At 33.7% G+C, this 25,005-nt stretch overlaps 2 protein-coding genes across 2 annotated transcripts; both read left to right on the top strand.

The window, feature by feature from the left end:
- The first annotated feature begins 3,000 nt into the window (after positions 1 to 3,000).
- Positions 3,001 to 16,238, top strand: LOC128188962 (uncharacterized). The gene is made up of 6 exons (XM_052860304.1): positions 3,001 to 3,212; positions 8,338 to 8,481; positions 9,213 to 9,316; positions 11,071 to 11,124; positions 11,585 to 11,798; positions 14,229 to 16,238. The coding sequence occupies exons 1-6, from the start codon at positions 3,139 to 3,141 to the stop codon at positions 14,389 to 14,391; spliced, it is 753 nt and encodes a 250-aa protein (XP_052716264.1). The 5' UTR covers positions 3,001 to 3,138; the 3' UTR covers positions 14,392 to 16,238.
- A 1,387-nt stretch (positions 16,239 to 17,625) lies between these two features.
- Positions 17,626 to 24,134, top strand: LOC128189013 (PRKR-interacting protein 1 homolog). Its single transcript, XM_052860385.1, has 6 exons — positions 17,626 to 17,784; positions 18,361 to 18,439; positions 18,669 to 18,769; positions 21,482 to 21,567; positions 22,290 to 22,339; positions 23,294 to 24,134. Exons 1-6 carry the CDS (start codon positions 17,674 to 17,676, stop codon positions 23,428 to 23,430), a joined length of 564 nt encoding a protein of 187 aa, XP_052716345.1. The 5' UTR covers positions 17,626 to 17,673; the 3' UTR covers positions 23,431 to 24,134.
- Positions 24,135 to 25,005: the final 871 nt, after the last annotated feature.

The following is a 25,005-nucleotide window of genomic DNA, read 5'->3' as shown; positions in this document are numbered from 1 at the left end:
TAAAAAAAACAGTGCAGCACATTGAGATAGGGGTTGTTATATAATCATATAGATATTCAATATACAACACACGCATGTTGAAATCATTGATTGGGAATATTGATTTTGCCCCCTGATGTTTTGTCTAAGCTTAATCAACATCAGGCGTGTACGTTTCCCCCGATAACATCTGATACCAATCTGCAATGGATTCACAAAAAAATCAACGCATGTACAGTCGTCATGCAGTTTGTTTTCTTTTTCAGGATTTGGAATTGCACACAAAATATCAGTCACTATTTAAGTACGATTTGTGCATATTTCTACAGAGAGAGAGAGAGAGAGAGAGAGAGAGAGAGAGAGAGAGAGAGAGAGAGAGAGAGAGAGAGAGAGGCAGACAGGCAGACAGATATGGTTGCCATGAAGACAGTGTTTAAATGATTTAAAATAACGCGAACTTAGCCTGATCGACTTGTGATTTTTTTTTTTTTTTTTTTTGCATTTTTTGCGGAGAGGGAAGACTTAAAATATGATAACGAACAAAAACAAATTGAAAAACAGATAAAGGATAAATAATAAAATAAATCCATATAAAATGAAACGGAAATAGGAAAAACAGGTTCCTTGACAAATCTCAAATTCTTAATTAAGCTCACGGGGTTCATATTTCGTAATCAATTATTTAATATATAATGACAATGAACTTTATTCTTATAATTGAAATTACAGTGTAGAGAGAATACTTATGCACAGTATGTACAAACTACAATGTGATAGAGGAAAATCATTGGCACAGGCATGAGGACGGATAGCAGATAATAACTGATTCAAGTTAAACAAGAGAGCTAACTCTCTCAAATAGTTTACGAATACTGATAGGTTGGTGTATGTTTGTGACATCGAACACTGTTTAGATTACTTACTTAAACTTTTAGAACCCTGTATCCCACCTGAAACCACTTATCCCTTGAGAAATCATGTTGGTCTTACTTTTGCCATTCCTCAAGCCAGAACTGTGTGTGTGTGTGTGTGTGTGTGTGTGTTTATATATATATATATATATATATATATATATATATATATATATATATATATATATATATATATATATATATATATATATATATATATATATATATATATATATATTTTATATATATATATATATATATATATATATATATATATATATATATATATATATATATATATATATATATATATATATATATATATATATATATATATATATATCTCGTGTACATAAAAGTAGTATACTTATGCTGTAATATTGTACTATTTCAGTTTTTGATTTTTTTTTTCTCTTTAACTTTCCGCAAACCGGTTTTTGCCAACACTTGTTTTGTCCATCTGAATATATATTTTTATGCATAGCCTATATCTTTATGCTTCATCATACAATTCTTTATATGTATTATCTCGCACCTTATGGAGAAGGCTTACATAGGCATTGCCTGCTGCATATAATCCATTTATGTAAAAGTATATTTGCATAATAAAATATGTTCAAATCACTGTTTAAAATTTTACAACATTTGGATTTGTTGTGAAATATATTGGCAAACATATAACCCTTGAATTGGATATATATTCATCAGTACATTTTGAAAAGATAGTAAAATTCTTCCCCAATTTCATAGCAGCCACCTTTTACAAGTCCTGACTTCTGTTTGAATGTTAAACCAATTCTTACCTGTCCAATTGGTAGTTTAGCATTACCTGTTCTAAAATCACAATATTTCTTACAGAGTGTTGTTGGCAAAATCAATAAATATTTTCAAAATCCAGTGTTTTTTTAAAAATACTATAATTTAAACCTTTAAAGTTTAAAGAATTTTGTACCTCGCTTCGCTGTGATTGCTTAAATTGGTCTAAATATTGTATACTTAAGATTTTAACCAGGGTATTTTTATTTTTATTTCATACCATATATATATATATATATATATATATATATATATATATATATATATATATATATATATATATATATATATAACATTAATTGTTAAAGGGTATGCATGCATGTACAAGTATATATTCATGAAAATAAATTTATCTAAATATTTCAGAGAGGCTAGGGTTTTCAAACTTAGGATATTACAAAGACTGCGAGCCTGACAATTTCGGCCAAAGGATATCTAGATTAATCAATTTTGGCTTTTTTATATTGCATCACGTAAATGTTTTATAAGCCGATAAACTGATAATTGGAGTGACCTCAGGCTAATGTTATGTAGGATGCGATCAGTCTTAAAAATGCCATATCATGCAGGATCTGGATGACCATATTTTTATAGAATATCTTTTAAAAAAAAACCACGGTATATTTTGATTTCCATGAGGTGATTTTACAACAAATTAAATCAAATGATCAATATATTTTTTTATATGACTTCCCCATAATTTTTGCTGATTGGGATTTTATAAAGTCAATTGGATTTGTGAATTATATGTAAGAAAAGTAATTATTAAATTCAGTCATGCCATTTCAACAGAGTCTTGGTTCCAGTCGATATAAACACCAGACAAACTTTGTGATAAATGATATTTCATTGAATGAACTTCTCTCAAGAGAATAAGTTAACAAGATGTCTGTAATATATTAACTAAAACGATACCTATCTCATATTAAAAATTGTTGGGCTTCTCCACAAAAAAAAAATGATTAAAAAAAATGCTGCAATATTGCAAAAATAAATTTTCACAAAAAATCAAATCACCATGCATGAAGATTTTCAGACGTTAAAAACTGAGAAATCAAACACTGTGTAACTATTTGTGTATTTGATTTTATTAATTCATTGGCCAATTATGGGCCGGGCTATCAGTGGGCAACAAGATTAATTATGTAAATAAAAAAACAACAACATAAAGTATTTTGAATGAGTGATGGACGAAAAAGCTTTTTTCGGGATGTGTTACGGTATTTTTCCTTTAATAGTATAGCAGTCTGGATCACTCTAGCGTTTGAGCACTCTTTCCAATGAAGTATGTTGTAAATAAAACGTTTGCATGATTCTTCCTTAAAGGTCACATGATTTCAACGCAGAATGTAAACACTAAGGATCGAAAGTGATCGGACATCATAGGTCCAAAGTCTACGGAAACTTTTCTAATTGAAGATTGAGAAAGAAAATGAAGCGGACATCATACACTGAACTAATCTTCTACGTCTCACTAACTTTATTGTGTACATCTACTGTTTTATGGTAAGAATGACGGGCATGGGTCATTATCAAAATATGCAGCCTTTTGTGTCAGTGTCAATTTAAAGGGGGAAAAATAATGTTCTGGGGAATATATACAGTACCATTGGATTTTAGAAACTTAAACCCATATTGTTGAACAAATAAATCGACAATTTTACTGCTTAAAGTATAAAAAAAATATTATTTGTTATGAGATTTCAGTGAATTTATGTTGTCATTAAATTTTTCCAACGTCTTTAACCTACAATATCTTCAATAATATTGATGTTTTATTCCAAAAATCGCCGTTAATTTTCAAAACAACATTCATATTTTAATTTCTGCTATGCTCCTTAACAAGTTCTCTTTTAAAAACAATGAATTTGATGAGATATATGCTTGTACAAAAAATTTTTGTCATTGGTGTTACAAGGCAAATTATATAAAAATATCTTAAAATACATCAAGTAAATAATATTGTACTACAGTTGGAATCCCCCAGATCATAGTGACATCATTCCCTGCTACTAAAAAGATAAATGTATCAGTGATGACATCATTGTGATAGAAAATATGGCAGAAAATGTTAGTATGCTCCGAAAAATACAATGTAAACTGTGTCAGTGGGATAACGTGCTATTTAAGGTTTTCTGTTATGAAAGAACAAAAAAGTTTTTCACATAAATGATGAATGTTTATCACATTATAACATAGGCTATGTAGCTTCGTGTAGTATCTGTTCTCTTGGGTCATACTGCTACATTTACTATGGATACATCAGTGGTATAACGGTCAGTGGTGTAACCAAAAATTGTTGTTACACCACTGAAAAAACTGTTACACCACATGACATTATTTAATTATTTTACTTTTTCTTCCATTTCATTTATATTTTGAGCATTTTGAACAATTGTTATTTATCAATTTTACAAGTTAGACACTGTCACAATAAAGAAAGCTTGACTATTTAATTGCAATTGTGTTTTCTTAATCTGGAAAATGAGACCTTTTACACCATTGACATTATTTGAAACACCATTGACATTTTGTATGCTCTAATTATGTTTTACCCATTTAAATACTTGATTAAAAGATAAAAGTAAAAACAAATTTATTCTAATAAAGAAATGAAATTATCCACATCATATTTTTATTAAAAAATCAAATTTTTTAATGACTTATAGTGTACAATAATATATGTTATTCCACTGACATTTCACATTCCCTATTATGTTATACTAAATCTTTCAAATACTTAAAAGTAACAATTGCTAGCTGAGCTTCAAAAAACATATATAGACAAAGAGAAAGTGTATATGCATTGTATTCATAGATTTTGGAGAAAATTGGAGAAATTTCAATTTTTTTATCCAAAGTGTATGATTGATATGAGCTGGTATAGTATTGAAGATGTTGTTTGTGAGATTGATGAGCCGAAGAAAGTTCGAACTCGGTACAAGGTGGATAAAAGTGTGTGGATGCCAATAGTAAAAAATATAACATCAAAGAATGAGTGAATTCATGTAAAAAACATCTACATGCCATTTTTGTGTCAGTGGTGTAACACTGATTATAAGTGGTGTAACAGTGTGTCTATCTTCAGATTATGAAAGAAGGAGGCACGAAAACTTTTATTTAAGATCAAATTTATCATGTTTTAAATGCAATCAAAAAAAGAAATTAGTTTATTTTACAAAATTTAACACGCTTATCTCTTATCTATTATCGCTAGGTCAGTGGTGTAACTTTTAGTCAGTGGTAAAACATAATAATCAGTGGTGTAACATGTACATTTTTCTCCAAATAAAATTAACTGACAATGATTCATGTATATTTGAAAACACCAGTGCATTTACAATAATGTCTTTTTTATGCTCCATTAAAAGAAAAATCCAGTTGTGTTCTTTTTAATGCTCAAATTAAAAATGTGTTGAGTAACATCAAGACTTTGTCTCAAATGTTATGTTGGTCAGTATGTAAATGTGTCAAATATTTTCTGTTATCTAATTCTAATAACTTTAAAAGAAGTTTGTTGATATAAACTTTATGTCCATCATTTTAAAAGAAATATTTTATTTTATTTAAGAATTTTTTCCTATACTATATGCCTGTTACACCACTGACAAAATTTTCACAGTTCATTTAATTTTAGTCTAATTATCAACCAAATGGTAGAATCCAATGTTTGCAAATTTTTAGATGTTATACTTCATTGTTTGTTAAATGTGTTTTTTGCAATCAAAGTAATTTTTTCACCAATAATTTTCTCATGTTTTACATATTTTAAAAGTCTGCATATTTTGATAATGACCCGCATATTGTTTTTAATTGTTGAAATAACACTCCTGTTTGTAGAATTATATATGCTGTAAGACCTTAGAGCATATTGTCCATAGCCATGTCATCAATCACCTGGAGAGAAATAACATCCTCTCAGACCAGCAACATGGTTTTAGGAAGAGACGATCATGTGAAAGTCAACTGATAACAACTATCCATGATCTAGCAAGTAGCCTCGACCAACGCCAACAGGTAGATGCAGTCTTACTTGACTTCAGCAAAGCCTTTGATAAAGTCCCCCACCATCGACTAGCCCTCAAACTGGAGCACTATGGTGTGAGAGGACAGACCCTGGAGTGGATCAGTAGCTTCTTATCTGACAGAAGCCAACAAGTGGTTGTTGATGGAGAGATGTCATCAGCTGCTCCTGTAACATCTGGAGTACCCCAGGGCACAGTGCTTGGTCCACTACTGTTCCTGGTATACATCAATGACCTACCATCCCGAGTCAAATCAACAGCAAGGCTCTTAGCTGATGACTGCTTGCTGTACCGCAGGATAGTTAATGAGGAGGACACAATCACTCTTCAAGAAGACTTAAACCAACTACAAGTATGGGAGTCTGAGTGGCTGATGAGCTTCAACCCAGAGAAATGTGAAGTAATACGCATCACCAACAAAAGGCGTATAATTGATGCCAATTATTCCATCCATGGCCAAACTTTGCAGTTCACCACCAAAGCAAAGTACCTGGGTGTTACCATCGACAACAAGCTCAACTGGGGACCACATATTAACAACATTACCAGGAAAGCCAACAACACCACTGCTTTCCTGAGTCGCAACCGATCTGGTTGCCCACGGTCCATCAAGGCAACCAGCTATAAGACCCTAGTGAGACCTCAGGTGGAATATGCCTCTACAGTATGGGATCATACCAACAAGACCCACATCAATAAGATAGAGGCGGTACAACGAAGAGCTGCACGATACATCATGGGCGACTATAGCAGGGAGAGCAGCGTAACATCCATGCTCAATCATCTCCATATTGATACCCTGCAGTCCAGGCGGATAACATCACGAGCCACCATGATGTACAGGATTGTGAATGGATACATCGACATACCATCTAGTCATTTACATCCTGTAAACAGCTGTAATACTAGAGGACATACTATGAGGTTCCTACAACCATTTTGCCACTTAAAATGTTATCAGGACTCCTTCTTTCCAGCCGGAGTAGTAATCTGGAACTCACTTTCACCAGCCATAGTGACAGCTGATTCACTCGAGGCCTTCAAAGCCCGAATCAGCCCAAGATCCTACCCATTGTAATAATTGAAGATTTTAACCAGATTTTAACGAGGCCTTCCTCAGCATGATTTTAACCTTTTAATCATGTGCGATAATGCCCAACCTTGGTGCCAGGCACATTACTGGAAGAAGAAGAAGAAGAAGAATTCACATATTCATGAATAGCTAATGTAAGAACAAAAGTCTTGTTCTGACTTTTTTATCTGTCGGTGTGTTAAGTGCGACGTGACATTTCTTTTCATCGGTGGAAAGTGGGATATTATAACGGCTGCAATATATTGTGATTGTACAAGTTTGTTACGACAGTAATTTTCAATATAGTGCTATAGGCCTATAGGTATTTTCTCATAGGACAACACGTGTTGATAGAGTTTCCGCATGTAGTGTGTTAATTTTAAAAGATATGATGTACTAGTATGTGTTTAAATATGAAATCATATTATAATTTTTTTTCTTTAAATAATTAAAAAAAACCCATATACAATGTGACGGCTTTGTCATAAATAAGCAGGAGATGGAGGCTGAACTTAGGTGATTTACTGTATAAGAGATGTTACCTCATCGGATCAAAGCTCAATGACACAGGATGCCGTAGGAATGTAGAGCTTAACAATCCTGTAAGGCATACTAAACATCCCGTTTACAAACATAACATTAACTTCATTACGTGAAGCTGAATCTATTTTCTAATAGTACCAGAATATGGGTTAAATATTTTGTATTTTGCATGGTCTTATCTTTTGTATGTCAGTCCTTTTTTAAAACAAACTCATTTTAAAGAAAATCATCTGTTTGTAAAATGTTTGAATTCTGTAAAGACTTAACCTCCAAACAAGTTACATTTAATTGAAATATTTTAAAACCCTTTGTTGCACAAGACATGGCAATAAAAAGCAAAAATGCAAGTTTATTTTATAAAGAAAAGTTGAATCATCTGAAATATTTTTCAATCTTACTTTCTCTTTTGATATAAATGATCTTTTAAGACACTAAGTTCCTTCATCATTCCTACCTTAATTTTTGTTGAATTTGCGATCTCCATATGTCAGCATTGACAAGCTCAAATGATAATCTTTTTAGTATTTTTAAAGTTTGATTTCCCAGCTGCATTATTTAACAAAAGAAAATTTTACAGCAAAAACTTGTTTGGTGATGATACATGTAATTACTTGTAAAATTTTCAATATTGTTGTCAATGACTAAAACTCAAAATTTGTTTATTGTTCAGTAAAACAATATTTTGCAATAATAATATGGTCTAAAATAGGCCAGTTCAAGTGTTCAGTGGCATAGTTTTATTGCTTGCACATCTTGGTAATGTTGTCCCCACTTCATAAAAAAAAGATAAGTGATAAGATTAAGTGTCAAAAGATGTACACTGTTTATGCACTAGTGAGGTTAGCGACAATGAAAATACAGGAAAGCCTCAGCATGCTCAAAAACTTAAATTGTACAATAGTTGAAAAATAAAAGGTGTAGAAATAAGCATTTTGACTTTGATCTTGAAAAAATCCTTGTATAATCTCTAACCAAATGATTTCTATTTTAGTGATGAGGAAAAGAAAAGTGAAGGTGAGAATTGGTGTGTGTACGTGAAGGGTCGACGTGGGATTGACATTGTGACCGTTCCATGTACAGAGAAAATCAAAACCAGCTGTGGCTGGTTCAGTATATCCTACTGTACCATGTACAGGTTAGTGCATTGACCGGGGTTCATGTTGATATAAACACACGACTGTCCTTCAATAAACTCCCGACTTGTAATGTTCAGAAGTTCCTGTTTCAGTAAGATAATTATCTGATATTTTAGTATGATAGTGGAAAATGATATTTTGTACATCTAAAACTTTGACTTCAGAGGATGTGAATCAGATTACACAGTGTTAATACAGCACCACCAATCATTCTGTCATATAGTCCTGTATACAGCAAATCAATGATCTTCTCCAGACCCCAGTCAGTTTAAAATCAGTATACCTCAGTCTTTCATTATCCATGCCCATTGTTATAACCATAGCATTGTTGCTTTATAGGATCAGAGCCCAAACATGGTTATAGAACACTTTATATCACAATTATTATATTAAATTCAGGTATTTAGGGGTTGATTGGAGGAGTCTAATCAAACAGCCTGTCACTGGTCAATAGACCTTGATTGCATGCTGTGTTTTACAAGTAAACAATTATCAAAGATAGGAATTGATAGCCTTGATAGAGTAAAGACGGCTTTGGAGAAATAAAAATGATCAAGCATTTTAAACTCAATCACGAAATTTTCAAATCACCAAATGTCAGTTTAAAAATAAATATCAAAGTGTTCATTTTGATTTAATCAAATTCAGATGAGGTTTTTTTTTGCTCTTGGTACACGTCTTGCTGCTACACCATGTATACTGAATATTACTTTGACTTTTGTTTTTACAGAAAAACATACTGTAAAAAGGAATTAAACACAACAAAAATATTTTACTACAAAACAACAGACTGCTGTGAAGGCTTTGTGAAAACACCCAACAATACTTGTGTCAGTAAGTAACAAACAATAAAATTAGTAAATAAAATCAGTAAGTTTCACCAAACAACACTAGTGTCATTAGGAAACACCCAACAACACTTGTGTCAATAGGAAACACCCGACAACACTTGTGTCAGTAATGCACAGAACAACACTTGTGTCAGTAAGTAACACACAACACTTGTGTCAATAAGTAACACCCAACAACTCTTGTGTCAGTAAGTAAACCACAACAACACTTGTGTCAATAGGTAACACACAACAACACTTGTTTCAATAGGTAACACCCAACAACAGTTGTGTCAGTAAGTAACACAGAACAACACTTGTGTCAGTAGGTAACACACAACAACAATTGTGTCAGTAGGTAACACACAACAACACTTGTGTCCGTTATACACTGAACAGCACTTGTGTCACACACAATTACACTTTTGTCAGTAAGTAACACCCAACAACACTTGTGTCAATAAGTAACACCCAACAACACTTGTGTCAGTAAGTAAACCACAACAACACTTGTGTCAGTTATACACAGAACAGCACTTGTGTCAATAGGTTACACACAACAACACTTGTGTCAGTAAGTAACACCCAACAACACTTGTGTCAATAAGTAACACCCAACAACACTTGTGTCAGTAAGTAACACCCAACAACACTTGTGTCAATAAGTAACACACAACAACACTAGTGTCAAAAGGTAACACCCAACAACACGTGTGTCAGTTATACACAAAACAGCACTTGTGTCAATAGGTTACACACAGCAACACTTGTGTCAAAAGGTAACACCCAACAACACTTGTGTCAATAAGTACTAACATCAACAATACAATAGTGTCAATAGGTAACACTCAACAACACTTGTGTCAGTAATACACAGAAAAACACTTGTGTCAATAAGTAACACCAAAAAACACTTATGTCAATAAGTAACACCCAACAACACTTGTGTCATTAGGTAACACACAGCAACATTTGTGTCAGTAAGTTACAAAGAACAACACTTGTGTCAGTAAGTAACACACAACAACACTTGTGTCAATAAGTAACATCAACAACACTTGTGTCAGTAAGTAAACCACAACAACACTTGTGTCAATAGGTAACACACGACAACACTTGTGTCAATAGGTAACACCCAACAACACTTGTGTCAGTAAGTAACACCCAACAACACTAGTGTCAATAGGTAAAACCCAACAACACTAGTGTCAATAGGTAACACACAACAACACTTGTGTCATAGGTAACACACAACAACACTTGTGTCATAGGTAACACCCAACAACACTAGTGTCAATAAGTAACACACAACAATACTAAAGTCAATAGGTAACACACAACAACACTTGTGTCAGTAAGTAACACTCAACAACACTTTTGTCAGTAAGTAACACCCAACAACACTTGTGTCAATAAGTAATGCACAACAACACTTGTGTTGATAAGTAACACCCAACAACACTTGTGTCAGTAAGTAACACTCAACAAAACTTGTGTCAATAAGTAATGCACAACAACACTTGTGTCAATAAGTAACACCCAACAACACTTGTGTCAGTAAGTAAACCACAACAACACTTGTGTCAGTAAGTACTTTTGTTAGTAATGTTCAACAACTTTGTGTCAGGTATACATTTCTGATCTTTCAGCTGAAGTCAATAGTGAAGAAAACACATATTCTCCAAAGTTTACAGTATCTTAGTAGCTGTTTAAAAACTAGCTTGTTGTTTCATTTGATTTACTTGTTTTTTTTTCCAGATGAAACTGCTCTTGATCCTCAACTTAGAAGAATAATAGAGAATACCACAGCAGGTAAGGCAATGGATATATACAGTATACACCTATCTGTCAGGTATACTACTGTGAATCTGTCAGGTACACTACTGTGAATCTGTCAGGTATACTACTGTGAATCTGTCAGGTATACTACTGTGAATCTGTCAAGTATACTACTGTGAATCTGTCAAGTATACTACTGTGAATTGTCACTGAGTAATCCGTAAAGTATGCATGCAGCATCCAGGGATATTATTGAATTAAGTATTTTAGTGTATTAACTGTCATTTTGCAAACTACCGTAAATGATGGCCAACTACAAAATATCAATAGAGCTGACTGTCACCATGGAAACAATGAAATGATTAACTTTCAGTCCTGTCACATGATTTCCCAGAGTTAACATATAGTAACAAGCAGTTGAATGTACCTTGCATTTTTTCATATAGTTCATTACATGTATTATAATATATTAATGTAATGTTCTCTTTTTCAGTTGATAACAAACATGAGGACTTTATAGTGGACCCTAGAAACATTGTTTCATATGAAGAGGCTCCATTTCTCCATGAACCATCGCCCATTCGTAAACAAGTAAACAGTGAATCCAGCATCAACTTGTCTCAGGGGGCATATGCTGGAATAGCTTGTGCTGTTCTATTTCTTGTTGTAATAGCTGTCTTTATTGGAATTGCAGTTAGGAAAAAGAGGTAATCTTTCTATTATAGATGTATGCAATAAGAAATAAACATGTCTACTGAAAATAACTATAACTCAATAGTGAAACTTCCATGTATGCATGTCCAAATATTTTCAACCTTTCTTCTTAGAGCACTCATTTTTTCCAAGCTACACCGGATTATGGGTGACTGTTATCAGAGTCTTATTTCTACTTTTTGATGTAGCTGAATTTTTAGCTCACCTGAGCCAAAGGCTAAAGTGAGCGTCGTCGTTGTAAACTTTTCACATTTTCATCTTCTTCTCAAGAACCACTGGGCAGATTTCAACCAAATTTGGCACAAAGCACCACTAGGTGAAGGGGATTCAAGTTTGTTCAAATGAAGGGCCACACTCTCTTTAAAGGGGAGATAATTGAGAATTATTGAAAATTTGTTGGTATTTTTTACAAAAATCTTCTTCTCAAAAAGTATTAGGCCTGAAAAGCTTAAACTTGTGTGGAGGCATCTTCAGGTAGTGTAGATTCAAGTTTGTTCAAATCATGGTCCCCGGGGGTAGGGAGGGGCCACAAGAGGGGGATCAAGTTTTACATAGGAATATATAGAGAAAATCTTTTAAAAACTTCTTCTCAAAAACTATCAGGCCAGAAAAGCTCAAATTAAAATGGAAGCATCCTCCGGTAGTGTAGATTCAAGTTTGTTCAAATCATGGTCCCTGGGGGTAGGGTGGGGCCACAATTGGAAGATCAAGTTGTACATAGGAATATATAGAGAAAATCTTTAAAAATCTTTTTCTCAAAAACTATTAGGCCAGGAAAGCCCAAATTAAAATGGAAGCATCCTCAGGTAGTGTAGATTTAATTTTGTTCAAATCATGGTCCCTGGGGGTAGGGCGGGGCTACAATGGGGGATAAATTTTTGTATAAAGAGAAAATCTTTAAAAATCTTTTTCTCAAAACTATTAGGCCAGGAAAGCCCAAATTTGAGTGGAAGCACCCCCAGATCGTATAGATTCAAGTTTGTTTAAATAACAGTCCAGGGGTAGGGTGAGGCCACAATGGGGGATGAATTTTTACATAGGAATATATAGAGAAAATCTTTAAAAATCTTCTTTTTAAAGACTATTTGGCAAGAAAAGCTTAAACTTGTTTAGCTGCAATAATGTAGCCCTCTCCCGATTTTTTTGTGTTTTTTTGGGAGAGGGCTACACCTCCATAGGATCTCCGTAATGGTGCAAGTGTGGGAGTGATTCACTCCCGCAACGATTTCGTCTCAAATCGTTTATAAATGACAATAACATTTGCATTTCTTACCTGAACTCAAACGTTGTAGATGTCTATGGCATAAATTAATCCAAAAATATCAAGTATAGTCCATATATCGGTTATTTTTCGTGTATGTCAACAACGAAAGTTGAATTTGTCTGCCATGTTTACTGACCTTGACCGGTTTTATTTTTGGACAGCCAATGAGAATTCAGGAGCGGATCTTGAACTGAATATAGGAATTCCCCTATCTTAAACATAATTAACGCGGTAAATATGAATTTTCCATTATATACCATTTCCTTAAATGATGTTTTAGTGAAATAACCAGGTAAGATCGGTTACTTACACTGACATTCACGTTATCAAGCCCATCAAAACTCCAAGCGTACATCCCATAAAATCACGCGAGAACTGTCGTGGCTGCTGAAAAAGACGATTGTAAACATGCTGATGTGTTTTATATGGTTTTGATTTATATACGGTTAATTTGTTCAACCTGAATTAAAAAAATCATTTTATCTAAAGGAAGTCAAATATAAAATCGATCTTTTCAGACCAAAGTCAGCCGCATTGAAAAATTAATTTTGCACCATTACGGAGATCCTGTGAAATAGTAGCCCTCTCCAGTAAACATCAGATTTAAAAAATCGGAGAGTGCTACATTATTGCAGCTAAAACTTGTGTAGAGGCATCCTTGGGTAGTGTAAATTCAAGTTTGCAAAATCACAGTCCTTAGTGGTAGGGCGGGGCCGTGATGGCGGTTTGAATTTTTACATAGGAATATATAGAGAAAATCTTTAAAAATATTCTGTGAAAGTTTTCGGTCCTAAACTCAGTACTTAGTGTGAAAGCACAGGTTATGCAGATTTAAGTTTGATGAAACCATGATTCCATAACGAAAAGTGGGGCCACGAAATGGGGGGGGGGGGGGTTATATAGGAATAGAGAAAAATCTTCTTACAGGTACAACAACAAAAGGGGCTTGGTATTTACCCCCCAAAAAAGGTGGATAAAAATTGGCAGATTTTCAATTTTTTTCTAGTAAGATCTACTGTACTTAGTTGTCAAGATATTTTGATACTGTTATGCTAACTTGATCAGAATTAAGGCAATTGTTGCTCAGGTGAGCGATATGGCCCCTGGGCCTTTTGTATAACTTTAGATCATCGTGCAAGTGTGAACTTAATTTTTTCAGGGTAAGGAATCAAAAAGGAAGGAAGAGCATTAATATGAGAGATAGCGAGATAGGAGAGAGGGTAGCTTTCCACACCTCTCCCATTGAAAAAACCAAGAAAGGGAGCAAGTTGTCCCACACTGAGGAGACTGAGCGGGTCCAGCTTGCTGCAGAGGAAACCTGATCACTGACACAGGAATATCTCAGGACTGAAGTGTTAAATTATGGTCAAGTCTTTCAGTGAAGCTGTTTAGTGATCCATCATTCCATTTACGGTGATTTTGATATTAAAATTGTCCAACCAGTTCATATCCGTAGTACTGGTATGTTTGGTAAATAACCACTAACAGCAGTGTCGAAAATTCCATTATATTTTTCTATTGTGTATATGCTAGGATTTTGCTCAAGAAAGTTTTCGCGAATGGAATGCACAATTCGCACAGAAAGCTGTTTCTTTAAACACCAAATGAATGTTTTTCTATTGATTGCAGAAACTATTTTGTGACTATGTAAGAACATGATAAAATTAAACATTCTTTGTTCTAACAAAACAGATTTGAAAAAAGCTTACGATACATGTTTCATGTGATTTATTTTAGTGATATAGAATGTGGAAAGAATTTAGATATATATATGGACAGTTGAGTACCAGTATTTCTGAGATGAAACAATGATTTTATAATTTATTAATAATAGGAAAACCTACATTCATCATGTACATTTTTTTCTATATTCGCTGGTAGATACTGTTTCACTTTGTGGTTTTTTTTCTTCTTTTTTAATATCAAATGCATTTATTGATTCTAAAAAAAAAATAATTGTAACGTTCAGTTCATTATAGCTCCTTTGATCTTTTCAAATTAATCAAGAGTTTACCATTATTGAGATTGACAAAACAATTATGTAAATAGTCTGATTTATTTATTATATTACTGTCGTTGTGTTTTATTGCACTTAAAAGTCAATATCGTATTATCCTTGGAAACAAGATTCAAGTGCACTGGGTTTCACAATACAATGGGGGATTTAAAATTCTCCCACAAAGTAAAGATTTCTGGTTACAAAATACTTAGCACACTCAGTCTTACAACCCACATATTAAAGTCTTTGTGGATAGATATCCATAGTGTTTTTGTGTGTGTTTTTTTTTTAATTTTATTTTTACTAACTCTTCATTCTTTAATCAATGTTATATGATATCATATTTAATCATGCTGACGTGTTATATTTGTTGATATTTGGGCTACATAAACATTTTCACATTTCAAACAATTGTTTTCAGAACTGCATATTCATGTATGTACTAGTACATGAAAGTGTAATGCCTTACAATCTGTGGAATGCAGTTTTTGTCATTAAGAAAAATTGTTGTTTCTTCTGTAGATATTGACAAGATTTTTCATAATGAATTGAGATTATAGAAAAACTAGTAGATGCATACTAGTTGAGTCTGCAAGGGGACTTCTATTTAAAATTACTGGGGTACATATATTTATGTGTAAAATTATATACACTGTGTGTATATGATGAGAGAGAGAGAGAGAGAGGAGAGAGAGAGAGAGAGAGAGGAGAGAGAGAGGAGAGAGAGAGAGAGAGAGAGAGAGAGAGAGAGAGAATAAATCTCAGGGAAATTAGAATTTTTAGATCAGTGGGGCTGTATATGAATGGACTAGAACTCCGACAGTACAATCCCTCAGGCTTGCCGAATTCTTCACAATGTGGGACAATTCATTGCTTAGTTTTTGGATCTGATGATTAAGGGACAGTGCATTGCATCATAAGGTGTTGTGTTTTGTGTCATTCTTTGTGGAATGAACACAAAATCTGTGGCTTGCAATGATAAGAACAATTTAGATCAATACAAGATATTTACTTATTACTAAGTTATTGTTATGATCTCTGAGGAGACATGTATTACTGTAATTTGTTATAATAGTTATGTTTAAACTCCAACTTATTTGTATTTCTTTTGTACAGAGTCTTGCCCTTATATCTGTATCAATGTTGAGTTAATAAAGATTTGATATGGTATATTGTTTGCAGATTATTTTTTTAAATTATGTTAAGAAAGGCTTATCTAATAATGCCATTACATTGACTTTTTAATTACCCTAGCTTGTTTTGAAATCACCTTATCAAACATGTACAAGTATATTGATATGATGAAACTGTTATCTTTAAAAGAGGATCATGCGTCGCAGCGTAGCATGATTTGGATTCTGTATTGAATCGTGGGCTGATTACTGCATATAAATGTTTGTACCATGCACTCTCCCAGGAAAACGTTTGCCCAGACATATGTATTGGAAATGCAATTTCTTGCAAAGGCTCTTTACATGAATTCTGTATCCAGTCCATCTGGCCATCTACCAGACAACTAATTGTAGACGATGTAATTGCTAGACTTGGTACAGATTTCTTCATTGCTATGAAAAAGTCATGCAAGGATCGAGAAGTGTGTGCAGTGACAGGTTAACTGGAAACTATTAAGATTAAGTGATAAGTTTCGAGTCAAAGGTATTTCAGCTATAGTATAGGGCACATCGTCAAGACACTGTCTGCCAAGTCATGTCAATGTAAGTGCTGACATTCAACCAACCCCACCCACCCTGCCATCTTGAAAACTAGATTTTAATTTTTTCTTCTAAACAATCCTTTTAAAATGTATTTCTCTCCTTGGGGTAAAATTAGATAGTAGTTGTGGCTTTTACAAGCTATTAAATATATAAAATAATATTGCATAATTTAATGTATATGATATACTAGTATATCGTATATTTAAACAAAAAATATCAGAGGGCACATATCAAAATCTCAAGAATGTTACCAAGAAAACCAGTGGTTATTTTTAAAACAGGATTTTTAAAAATTTTCTAAATATTTTTTTCATTTAAATAGTTTATATTTACAAAAAAAATTCATTATCTAGCTTCTGTTACCATGACTACTAGTGGTTCCCATAGCAACAGCATTAGTTTGTCTTAAATCATTGACAAAGCATATCAAAATATGATACAGGAAAATCTGTGTTTATGCGTGGCCACCGAATTTTAATAATGACATAAAACTGAAATGACAAACGTTGAACTTACTTCAGTAGTAAAATAACACCTTTTTGGCCAAACCATACCTTCTAATTTAGACTTTTTAAATCATTTATAGATGGAATGAATTTTAATGCGTAAAAGTATTAGTTTGATAGAGAAAAAATTGCCGAAAAAATATGGTTTAGAAAAAAAGGGAGGGGGTTACACAAGGGGTCAACATCACCTGTCTTGTTCTCAAGAACCTGTGAAATATTGCTAAACATTTAAACTAGGTTTGTACCTATCAAAATACCAATGTATATTGTTTAAATACAGAAATTCAGCTTAGAATCAAAGAGTAACTGTCTCAAAATAGTCAGGTACGAGTTTCTGGGTAACCGGTCGAAATTCATCGCGAACGAGTTAACTAAGAAAACAAAATGGAGTCGAAAACGAAAAAGTCAGAAGATGCAGATAGCAAACCAGTTGTTGTTTTAAAAGGACCAACAGATATCCAAAGGCTTAAGCTGGAAAAATTGATGAGAAATCCGGTATTTATTTTCCTGCCGTTTTTGGGATTGAGTCCATGTTAGCGTTAAATCTGATTTTTATAGCCAATTTCATTTTGTGATCATCAATCTCTCTCTCTAGCTGTTTGTTTTAATGCCTATCAGCATCAATCACCCTTTTATTTATGTCTTTGATATATTTGTGTAGTCTTATCCATGCTTCATCACACACGGTGGCATATAGTACTCAAATAATAGAAATTCGTGTTTTGCTTAAAATTGCTCAAAAGCAATGATGTTTTATGAAATTTTTGCTCTGGGTTGTTTTCTTATACATGCACCTACACAGTACAAATATTTTGACAGTTCTTCTTTAGATAAAAAGCAAAACTGCATAAAATAAGCTAAACAGACCTACTTGAGGCTACTTCAGGTAGGTATTTAAAGCTCTGTACATGTAGGCAATTCAAGGTACATAGCTGAATCTAGTGATTTTACTGGACCTGATTGTCTATCAAGATAATCAAAGTCAAAGTTGCAGTTGTTTGACCAGTCCAACTTGTATAATCTTTGAGTGAAAATTCAAATAAACAGATGAACTGCACATTTTATTTTCAGAACAAAGAAGCATTCATACCAGAAAAATCGAAAGAAAAGGAACCAAGGGCGCCTCATGAATTTATCAGGAATGTCTGGGGTAAAATAAGATGCTGCTGAAGTTAATCTCCATTTGTTTGTGATTTGAGAATAGAGAAATTCAAAGTGTTCAAATGAAAATATTTGACTACCTGTAATCAGTTAACACCTCTCAAAAGAATATAATTATCTTACTGGATATAGATTGGCAGAGAGAGAGAGAGAGAGAGAGAGAGAGAGAGAGAGAGAGAGAGAGATTGATGATACTAGGTGTAACATTTTCATGACAGGTTCAAGTGCTGGGGCTGGAAGTGGGGATTTTCATGTGTATAGAGGGGTCCGGCGCAGGGAATATGCAAGACAAAAGTTCATTGATGAAAAGGCTGAAAAAGTAAGCATCTGACATTGATTTTAATCTACCATAGTGTGTGCATGTCCATTTTTGTATTCATCTCATTTATATCCAAGATTGTAAAGAAATACCTTTTCATTAAAATACATGAACTTTATTTTAAGTATATATGCGTATTTATGATTAAACATAAATCATGACATAGTCATAGAATGTATACCGGTTCATTTATTAATCCATTTTTAGGTCACCTGAGTCACTCGGGTGACCTAATGCAATCGGTCTTCGTCCATCGTCGTGTGTCATGTGTTAACAATTTTACATTTTTAATTTCTTCTTAAAAACTACTGGGCCAATTGTTACCATTTTTATGGCTTACGGCCATCTAGTTGCCGGATAATCTTTACGGCAAAGAGTTCAGTTATCTGAACATGCGCGACAAAAAATAGTTCTATTCGAATGTTGCAAAGTTAACTGTTTGTTGTTCATAATAAATATCTTTAAGCAAGATTATATTTTTTCATATGTTATTATCACTTATGTTATTGTAACCAATATGAATTGACTTTATTTAAACAAACTCGAAATCTAACGCGAATGAATATCAGCTGCAGTGTTTTCCCTAGGCCGTTTTTGCATAGAGGTATAGGCCCCCGCCATACATCACACAGTACCGCCATGCTTTCCGCTATGCATACTTACATGTATTATAAGCAAAAAATCTTTTCCCAATTATTTCAGATCCTAACAGTGATAAGTTAATGTAAAGTTGTCGTTATTTCGTTCAATCTTCATAAAAACGTTTGCACCCGCAGACAGCGTCGCTAACTTCGATCGACATCGAACTCAGCAAGGGGGAAAGTGTTTAACGGTTAAAGGACTGAACTTATGATTGAGATATTTTGAAACTGGGATTATAAATCGGTAATAAATGCATAAATAGAGGGGCAATTACTACTTGTTTTAATATAATGTGCCTTCTTCGACACCTCCGCCATTATCGAATGTTGGGGATTTTCCAAGATCTAAAAATAGCACAATGTTCGCTCGATGGACTTACCTTGGTTGTGCTATGATTGAACTGTTAATTTGTCGTAAAAATATTGGAAACTTGAGACCAAATGACCTCAAATAAGAAAACAATATGCAGTTAAGCTTGATTGCAAGTCATATACGGAAGCGATGTCACATTATTATAACATAGAGACATCGTATAGTATGCCTCTGAAAATGACTGTGTGCACATGTCATGTGAAGAGAGACTGACTGCAAAGTTATAGTGCAGTAATTAATTTTAATTAAATTTGGTGTCAAAACAACTTTGCTGTAATTTCATAGTTCTGCCTGTTTCTTGCCCCCCCCCCCCCCCCCAAAGAGTTTATCTCTGTACAAAGGGGGGGGGGGGGGGAAATAAAACAGAAGGTGTTAGAACTGCCTTGTGAATATATATTTCTTATAAAAGCTTGTGAAGGTCAGCCTCTTAAAAAAACCCAGAAAAATATGAATAAATATACATTTATAAGATACAACTAAAATGGAATAATACTTGTTGGTGTAGATTTAATGAGAATTCACTAATTATAGTACATAACATGCAGTACATTTCATCAATTGGTTATATTATTTTTACGCGCAGTGAGTTGGTGCAGCCTGTGGCGCTGTTACGTCGCACCGTGCACCAACTCTCGCGCAAGTTCATAGTGTGTAGGAATACAAGGTCATAATACTGCTATTTGAGAGCATGTTGGTTTTAAGTGTTTTTGTGTCCTATATAGTTGAATGAATTTACAGTTAATATACTTCAGTCGTTGGATAAAAGAAAGAAACAAATTGTCTCATATTGGAGTTTGAATCTGACATCATCATTATTATTTTATGCAGTCTATGATTTTCCTAAAAGCAATGGTGGTTTCAATCAATTGATAAAAGAGGCGTCTAGATTTTTCAATCCTGTCTGTTTCGGACACTAAGGTTCGACCATGCAATCAACAAATGGGGCATGTTGATATTGGTCCTGTTAGTTTTTTATAGATCTATGAATTACATGTAGCTAGTTACTTTCTATAGAGCTATAAATAAACTAAAGTTTCCGTTAGAAATAGAGGGAATCATACTCGATCCATGTATGTAAATATAGTCATATCAAACCCGTAAGCCATTATGGCCCTTCAGGCCTTTGATTTGTATGAAGCATTTCTATGTTAAGAAGAATGTACATTGTGAAATTCATGGCTCTACCAGCCCTGTGGTGCCAGGGGTGGGGCCAAATATGCAAAAAAAAAAGCCAAAATTTCAACAATCTTCTTCTCTACTCCCACACAAGTGAGGAAAAAACTGAATGCCTGGTTATGATGTCCATGAAGCCCTCTACTAAAATTGTGAAATTCATGGCCCCTGGGTCAGGGGTTCAGGCTATAGGGTGGGGCCACTTTGGCCATATAGTGAAAATGTATCAAATCTTAGAAAATCTTCTTTTCTTCTCCCATATATATTTGAATAAAACTGAGTGCATGGTTATAACGTCAACGGACTCCTCTACCTAAACTGTGAAATTCATGGTGGATGGCAGTACAATATTATAATCTTCTACTCCATAATGAAACTGGATTAAATGCATTTATGAGACTCCTCGACAAATTTGTGTATGGGCTATGGTACTCAGGTGACCGTTAAGACCTATTGGCCTCTTATTTTTTATACAAATATATATATACAGTATTTATAATACTTCAAATCATGTACCTTTTGTAGACTGCAAAGGATCAAGAATATCAGAAAAAGATAGAGCAGAATCAAAAGGCAGCCGATGAGAGAACAGCCAAGAAAAGAGCCAAAAGGTGGGTAGAGTAGAGGAAGGTCAAGAAATGGGGCCAAAGGTGGGTAGAGTAGAGGAAGGTCAAGAAATGGGGCCAAAGGTGGGTGGAGTGGAGGAAGGTCAAGAAATGGGGCCAAAGGTGGGTGGAGTGGAGGAAGGTCAAGAAATGGGGCCAAAGGTGGGTAGAGTAGAGGAAGGTCAAGAAATGGGGCCAAAGGTGGGTGGAGTGGAGGAAGGTCAAGAAATGGGGCCAAAGGTGGGTAGAGTAGAGGAAGGTCAAGAAATGGGGCCAAAGGTGGGTAGGGAGAAAGGCTAAGAAATGGGGCCAAAGGTGGGTAGGGAGAAAGACTAAGAAAAGGGGCAATAGGTTGGTGGATTTTAGATTACCAAATGCCAAGAAGTCACACTAATCCCTGCTAACACTGCACTCCTGCTTGGAGTGGTAGAGCTCATTGAGCTTGTTGCAGAGAATTATCATTGATTTTACACCTCCACCACCCTACTGTAAGAGTCAAAGAAAAGTGGAGGTGAATACGCTTAGAAACTTTAACAAGTTTTACAAATGTTGAAGTAATGTGTCACTGGTAAACTACCCGGTACCTAAGGACAATGAAAGAGGGTTTTATCAATGTATTCCTGCCAGAGTTTGTTTGTTACATGTGAAAACTGAGATATTGGTATTAAGTCAAGTCTTGCCACTTTAATTGGTGTGGTTAATGCAATGCTCCTTTTTGAAATTTTCAGAAATAAAAAAAAGCAGAAACTTAAAGCTAAAAAGAGCAAGCCATCTGAAGGTAAGAAACGTTTACAGTAATAATTTCCTTTTTTTTGGGGTGTTGGAATGATAAATTTATGAATGAAACAGCTCAATTTACAATATCATTATTAAATATAAGGATTAAACAACACCCATCTTACTCACAGATTTCATAATACATGTACCTATATCTCATTTATACAGATTGTATAATTAATGTACCATTATTTTATGTACAGACTTTATAATACCTATATCTCATATATACAGATTGTATGATTAATGTACCATTATTTTATGTACAGACTTTATAACACCTATATCTCATATATACAGATTGTATAATTAATGTACCGTTATCTTATGTACAGATTTTATAATATCAGGGACATACATGTGTATACACATGTACTAACAGGAATGGCAACTTCTTCATTTGCCATGTTTACTTCCCAAAATATAATGCAAGCCTTGACAAATTTTATGAGAGATTATTAAAGATTATTTATATCATTTTTTTAAAAGGGATTGTTTTTTCATAAATTTTTAACCATATGTTGAAAAATAATTTATATAAAATTTATATAAAAAGAAAATAAACATCAATTTTTATGCAATCTTGGAAATGAGGCAAAAATTGGTCTATGGGTTTTAAAAACTCTGTCATAATTATGATCAGATCACAGACATTAAGTACAAATAACAATTGTAAAATAATTTTTAGATATTTCTTTTAAATGTTTCATATCAATATATCTAGTAACATAATAGATAAATGAAGTTAAAATTGATATTTCAGCGAAACTTGCAATAGTTGCCTATTCCATTAGTAAATTCGTCCCTGATAATACCAATATTTATATACAAATTTTATAATACCTAAATCTTTAATATAGTATATATAGATTTCATAATACTTGTACCTACATCCAATATGTTAAGCACATTTTATTATATCAGACTGCTCACAAATATCAATTCATTGTTGTAGAAACAACCAAAAAGGAAGAAAACGATGACAGTGAAGAGGAAGAAGATTCTGATGAAGAGGATGAGGAGAGGAGTGGGCAGGCTTCCGATAAACGACCCACAGAGGATGAGGAGAGGAATGGGCAGGCGTCTGATTAACGACCCACGGAGCAGACAGGCGAAGGGAGCGACGAGGAGAGAGACATTCGGTGACAAGACGAGGGAGTGGCTCCCCAGACACGGAGACGGTGAGAGACGGACAGTAACCAGACATAAGGAGAATGTTAGACGGACGGTCTGCAATGTGGTTCTAATGTGACTGTGTAAAGAAAATTGGTCAGGGGTTGATTTCATTGCATCAACACATCCTTGCTGTACTGTACTGCCCCATGTTTCACCCACAGTTGCTTGGATCATTTCAATTTTCAAATCATTTTGATCACATCCTTGCTTCTACATGCATGTTATATTTTTGGTCATATTCAGCACATCATTGCTGGTACCAGTTTTAGTGTGAGGACAAAGTAGTTTTTGTACTAAAACATGAAAAACTTGTCAGATATGATTTTTGTCAAAACATATTTCATGTACAGTACTGTATTTTATTAAAATGAAGTTTGCATCTAAAGGATATCCTACGATTTGTGAAGTGATATATATAAACGCATAATTTAGATTTCAGAGTTATATGAATTCTATATTTGCAATTGGTAAGGGGATTGGAAAACTTAAGTGAGAAAGAACAGCATATCGCATCAGTCTCAGGTGTGCATGTTTGTTGACAAATTCCAATGGATTTATGCTTTCTCATTATGTTTCTAAATGTACATGTACATATCAATAAAATAGTTATATGCGTGATATTTTCCTCTCAAAATTGTTTAAGTTGTTTTATCCACAGTCGAAACTTGTACTAGTTTTGCAGAAAGTTTACATCCAGCCTCATAATGTAGGCATGTGGATGTGGTCTTAAATTTTGTAATGTAATAAAGCCATACACTACATGTAAAACTGCCATAAACTACATGTAGTGTGATTAAATGTATGTAATAATGCCATAAACTACATGTAATATGATTAAATGTATGTAATAATGCCATACACTACATTACCCTGGCCTAAATTTCCTGTAATAATGCCTTCAAACTGATCAGTCTGACCAAAAAAAAATGATTTTTCAAGGGAAAAAAATTGTGCAAGATGTCAGTGAAAGACATGTAACTGCAGGATTATTTTTTCAAGTCTATGGATGAATAAGAGTATACACCTGTAGTTATTATTACCCACTCCTACTGTTAAGGTGATATGGAGACTTATTTATAGTGCTTATAATAAGCCACTTTAAAATACATTATTTACAATGATATACAACTATTGCCTATTTTGAGGTCAACATGATTATTTAGCTACCCGAGAAGTACAATAGGCGTATTTACCAAGCCGGAGGTGAGGTGAATATTGTACTTCGAGGGTAGCTAAGTTATCGTATTGATTGAAAAACAGCAATAATTTTTTTTTTTTATACAATTCAGCCACGAATTAATACAAAAATATCAAACTGAGTGTTTTTAAGCTAAGATTTTAGTTTGAAGCCATAGCCAAATAAATTGATAAAAACAATATTTCATTAAACGATCTATTTTTGGTGCAATGCAGAGAAAATCAATGTTATATTGACCTCCTTGGTCATTTGCAGGTGAATATAATGTTCTATATATTCTAGATAGTTGGATA

The sequence above is a fragment of the Crassostrea angulata genome, chromosome 6, assembly GCF_025612915.1.
Source record: "Crassostrea angulata isolate pt1a10 chromosome 6, ASM2561291v2, whole genome shotgun sequence".
NCBI lineage: Eukaryota > Metazoa > Mollusca > Bivalvia > Ostreida > Ostreidae > Magallana > Magallana angulata.
The sequence above is the reverse complement of the archived record's forward strand: the minus strand, read 5'-3'. Positions and strand labels throughout refer to the sequence as shown.

Coding starts and splice junctions, on each gene's coding strand:
- LOC128189013 (XM_052860385.1), top strand. CDS start 17,674: ATGGAGTCGAAAACGAAAAAGTCAGAAGATGCAGATAGCAAACCAGTT. Junction 18,440..18,668: donor ATTTATCAGGAATGTCTGGG/GTAAAATAAGAT, acceptor TTTTCATGACAG/GTTCAAGTGCTGGGGCTGGA. Junction 18,770..21,481: donor TTGATGAAAAGGCTGAAAAA/GTAAGCATCTGA, acceptor TACCTTTTGTAG/ACTGCAAAGGATCAAGAATA.
- LOC128188962 (XM_052860304.1), top strand. CDS start 3,139: ATGAAGCGGACATCATACACTGAACTAATCTTCTACGTCTCACTAACT. Junction 9,317..11,070: donor ACCCAACAATACTTGTGTCA/GTAAGTAACAAA, acceptor TTTTTTTTCCAG/ATGAAACTGCTCTTGATCCT. Junction 11,799..14,228: donor ATTGCAGTTAGGAAAAAGAG/GTAATCTTTCTA, acceptor TAATTTTTTCAG/GGTAAGGAATCAAAAAGGAA.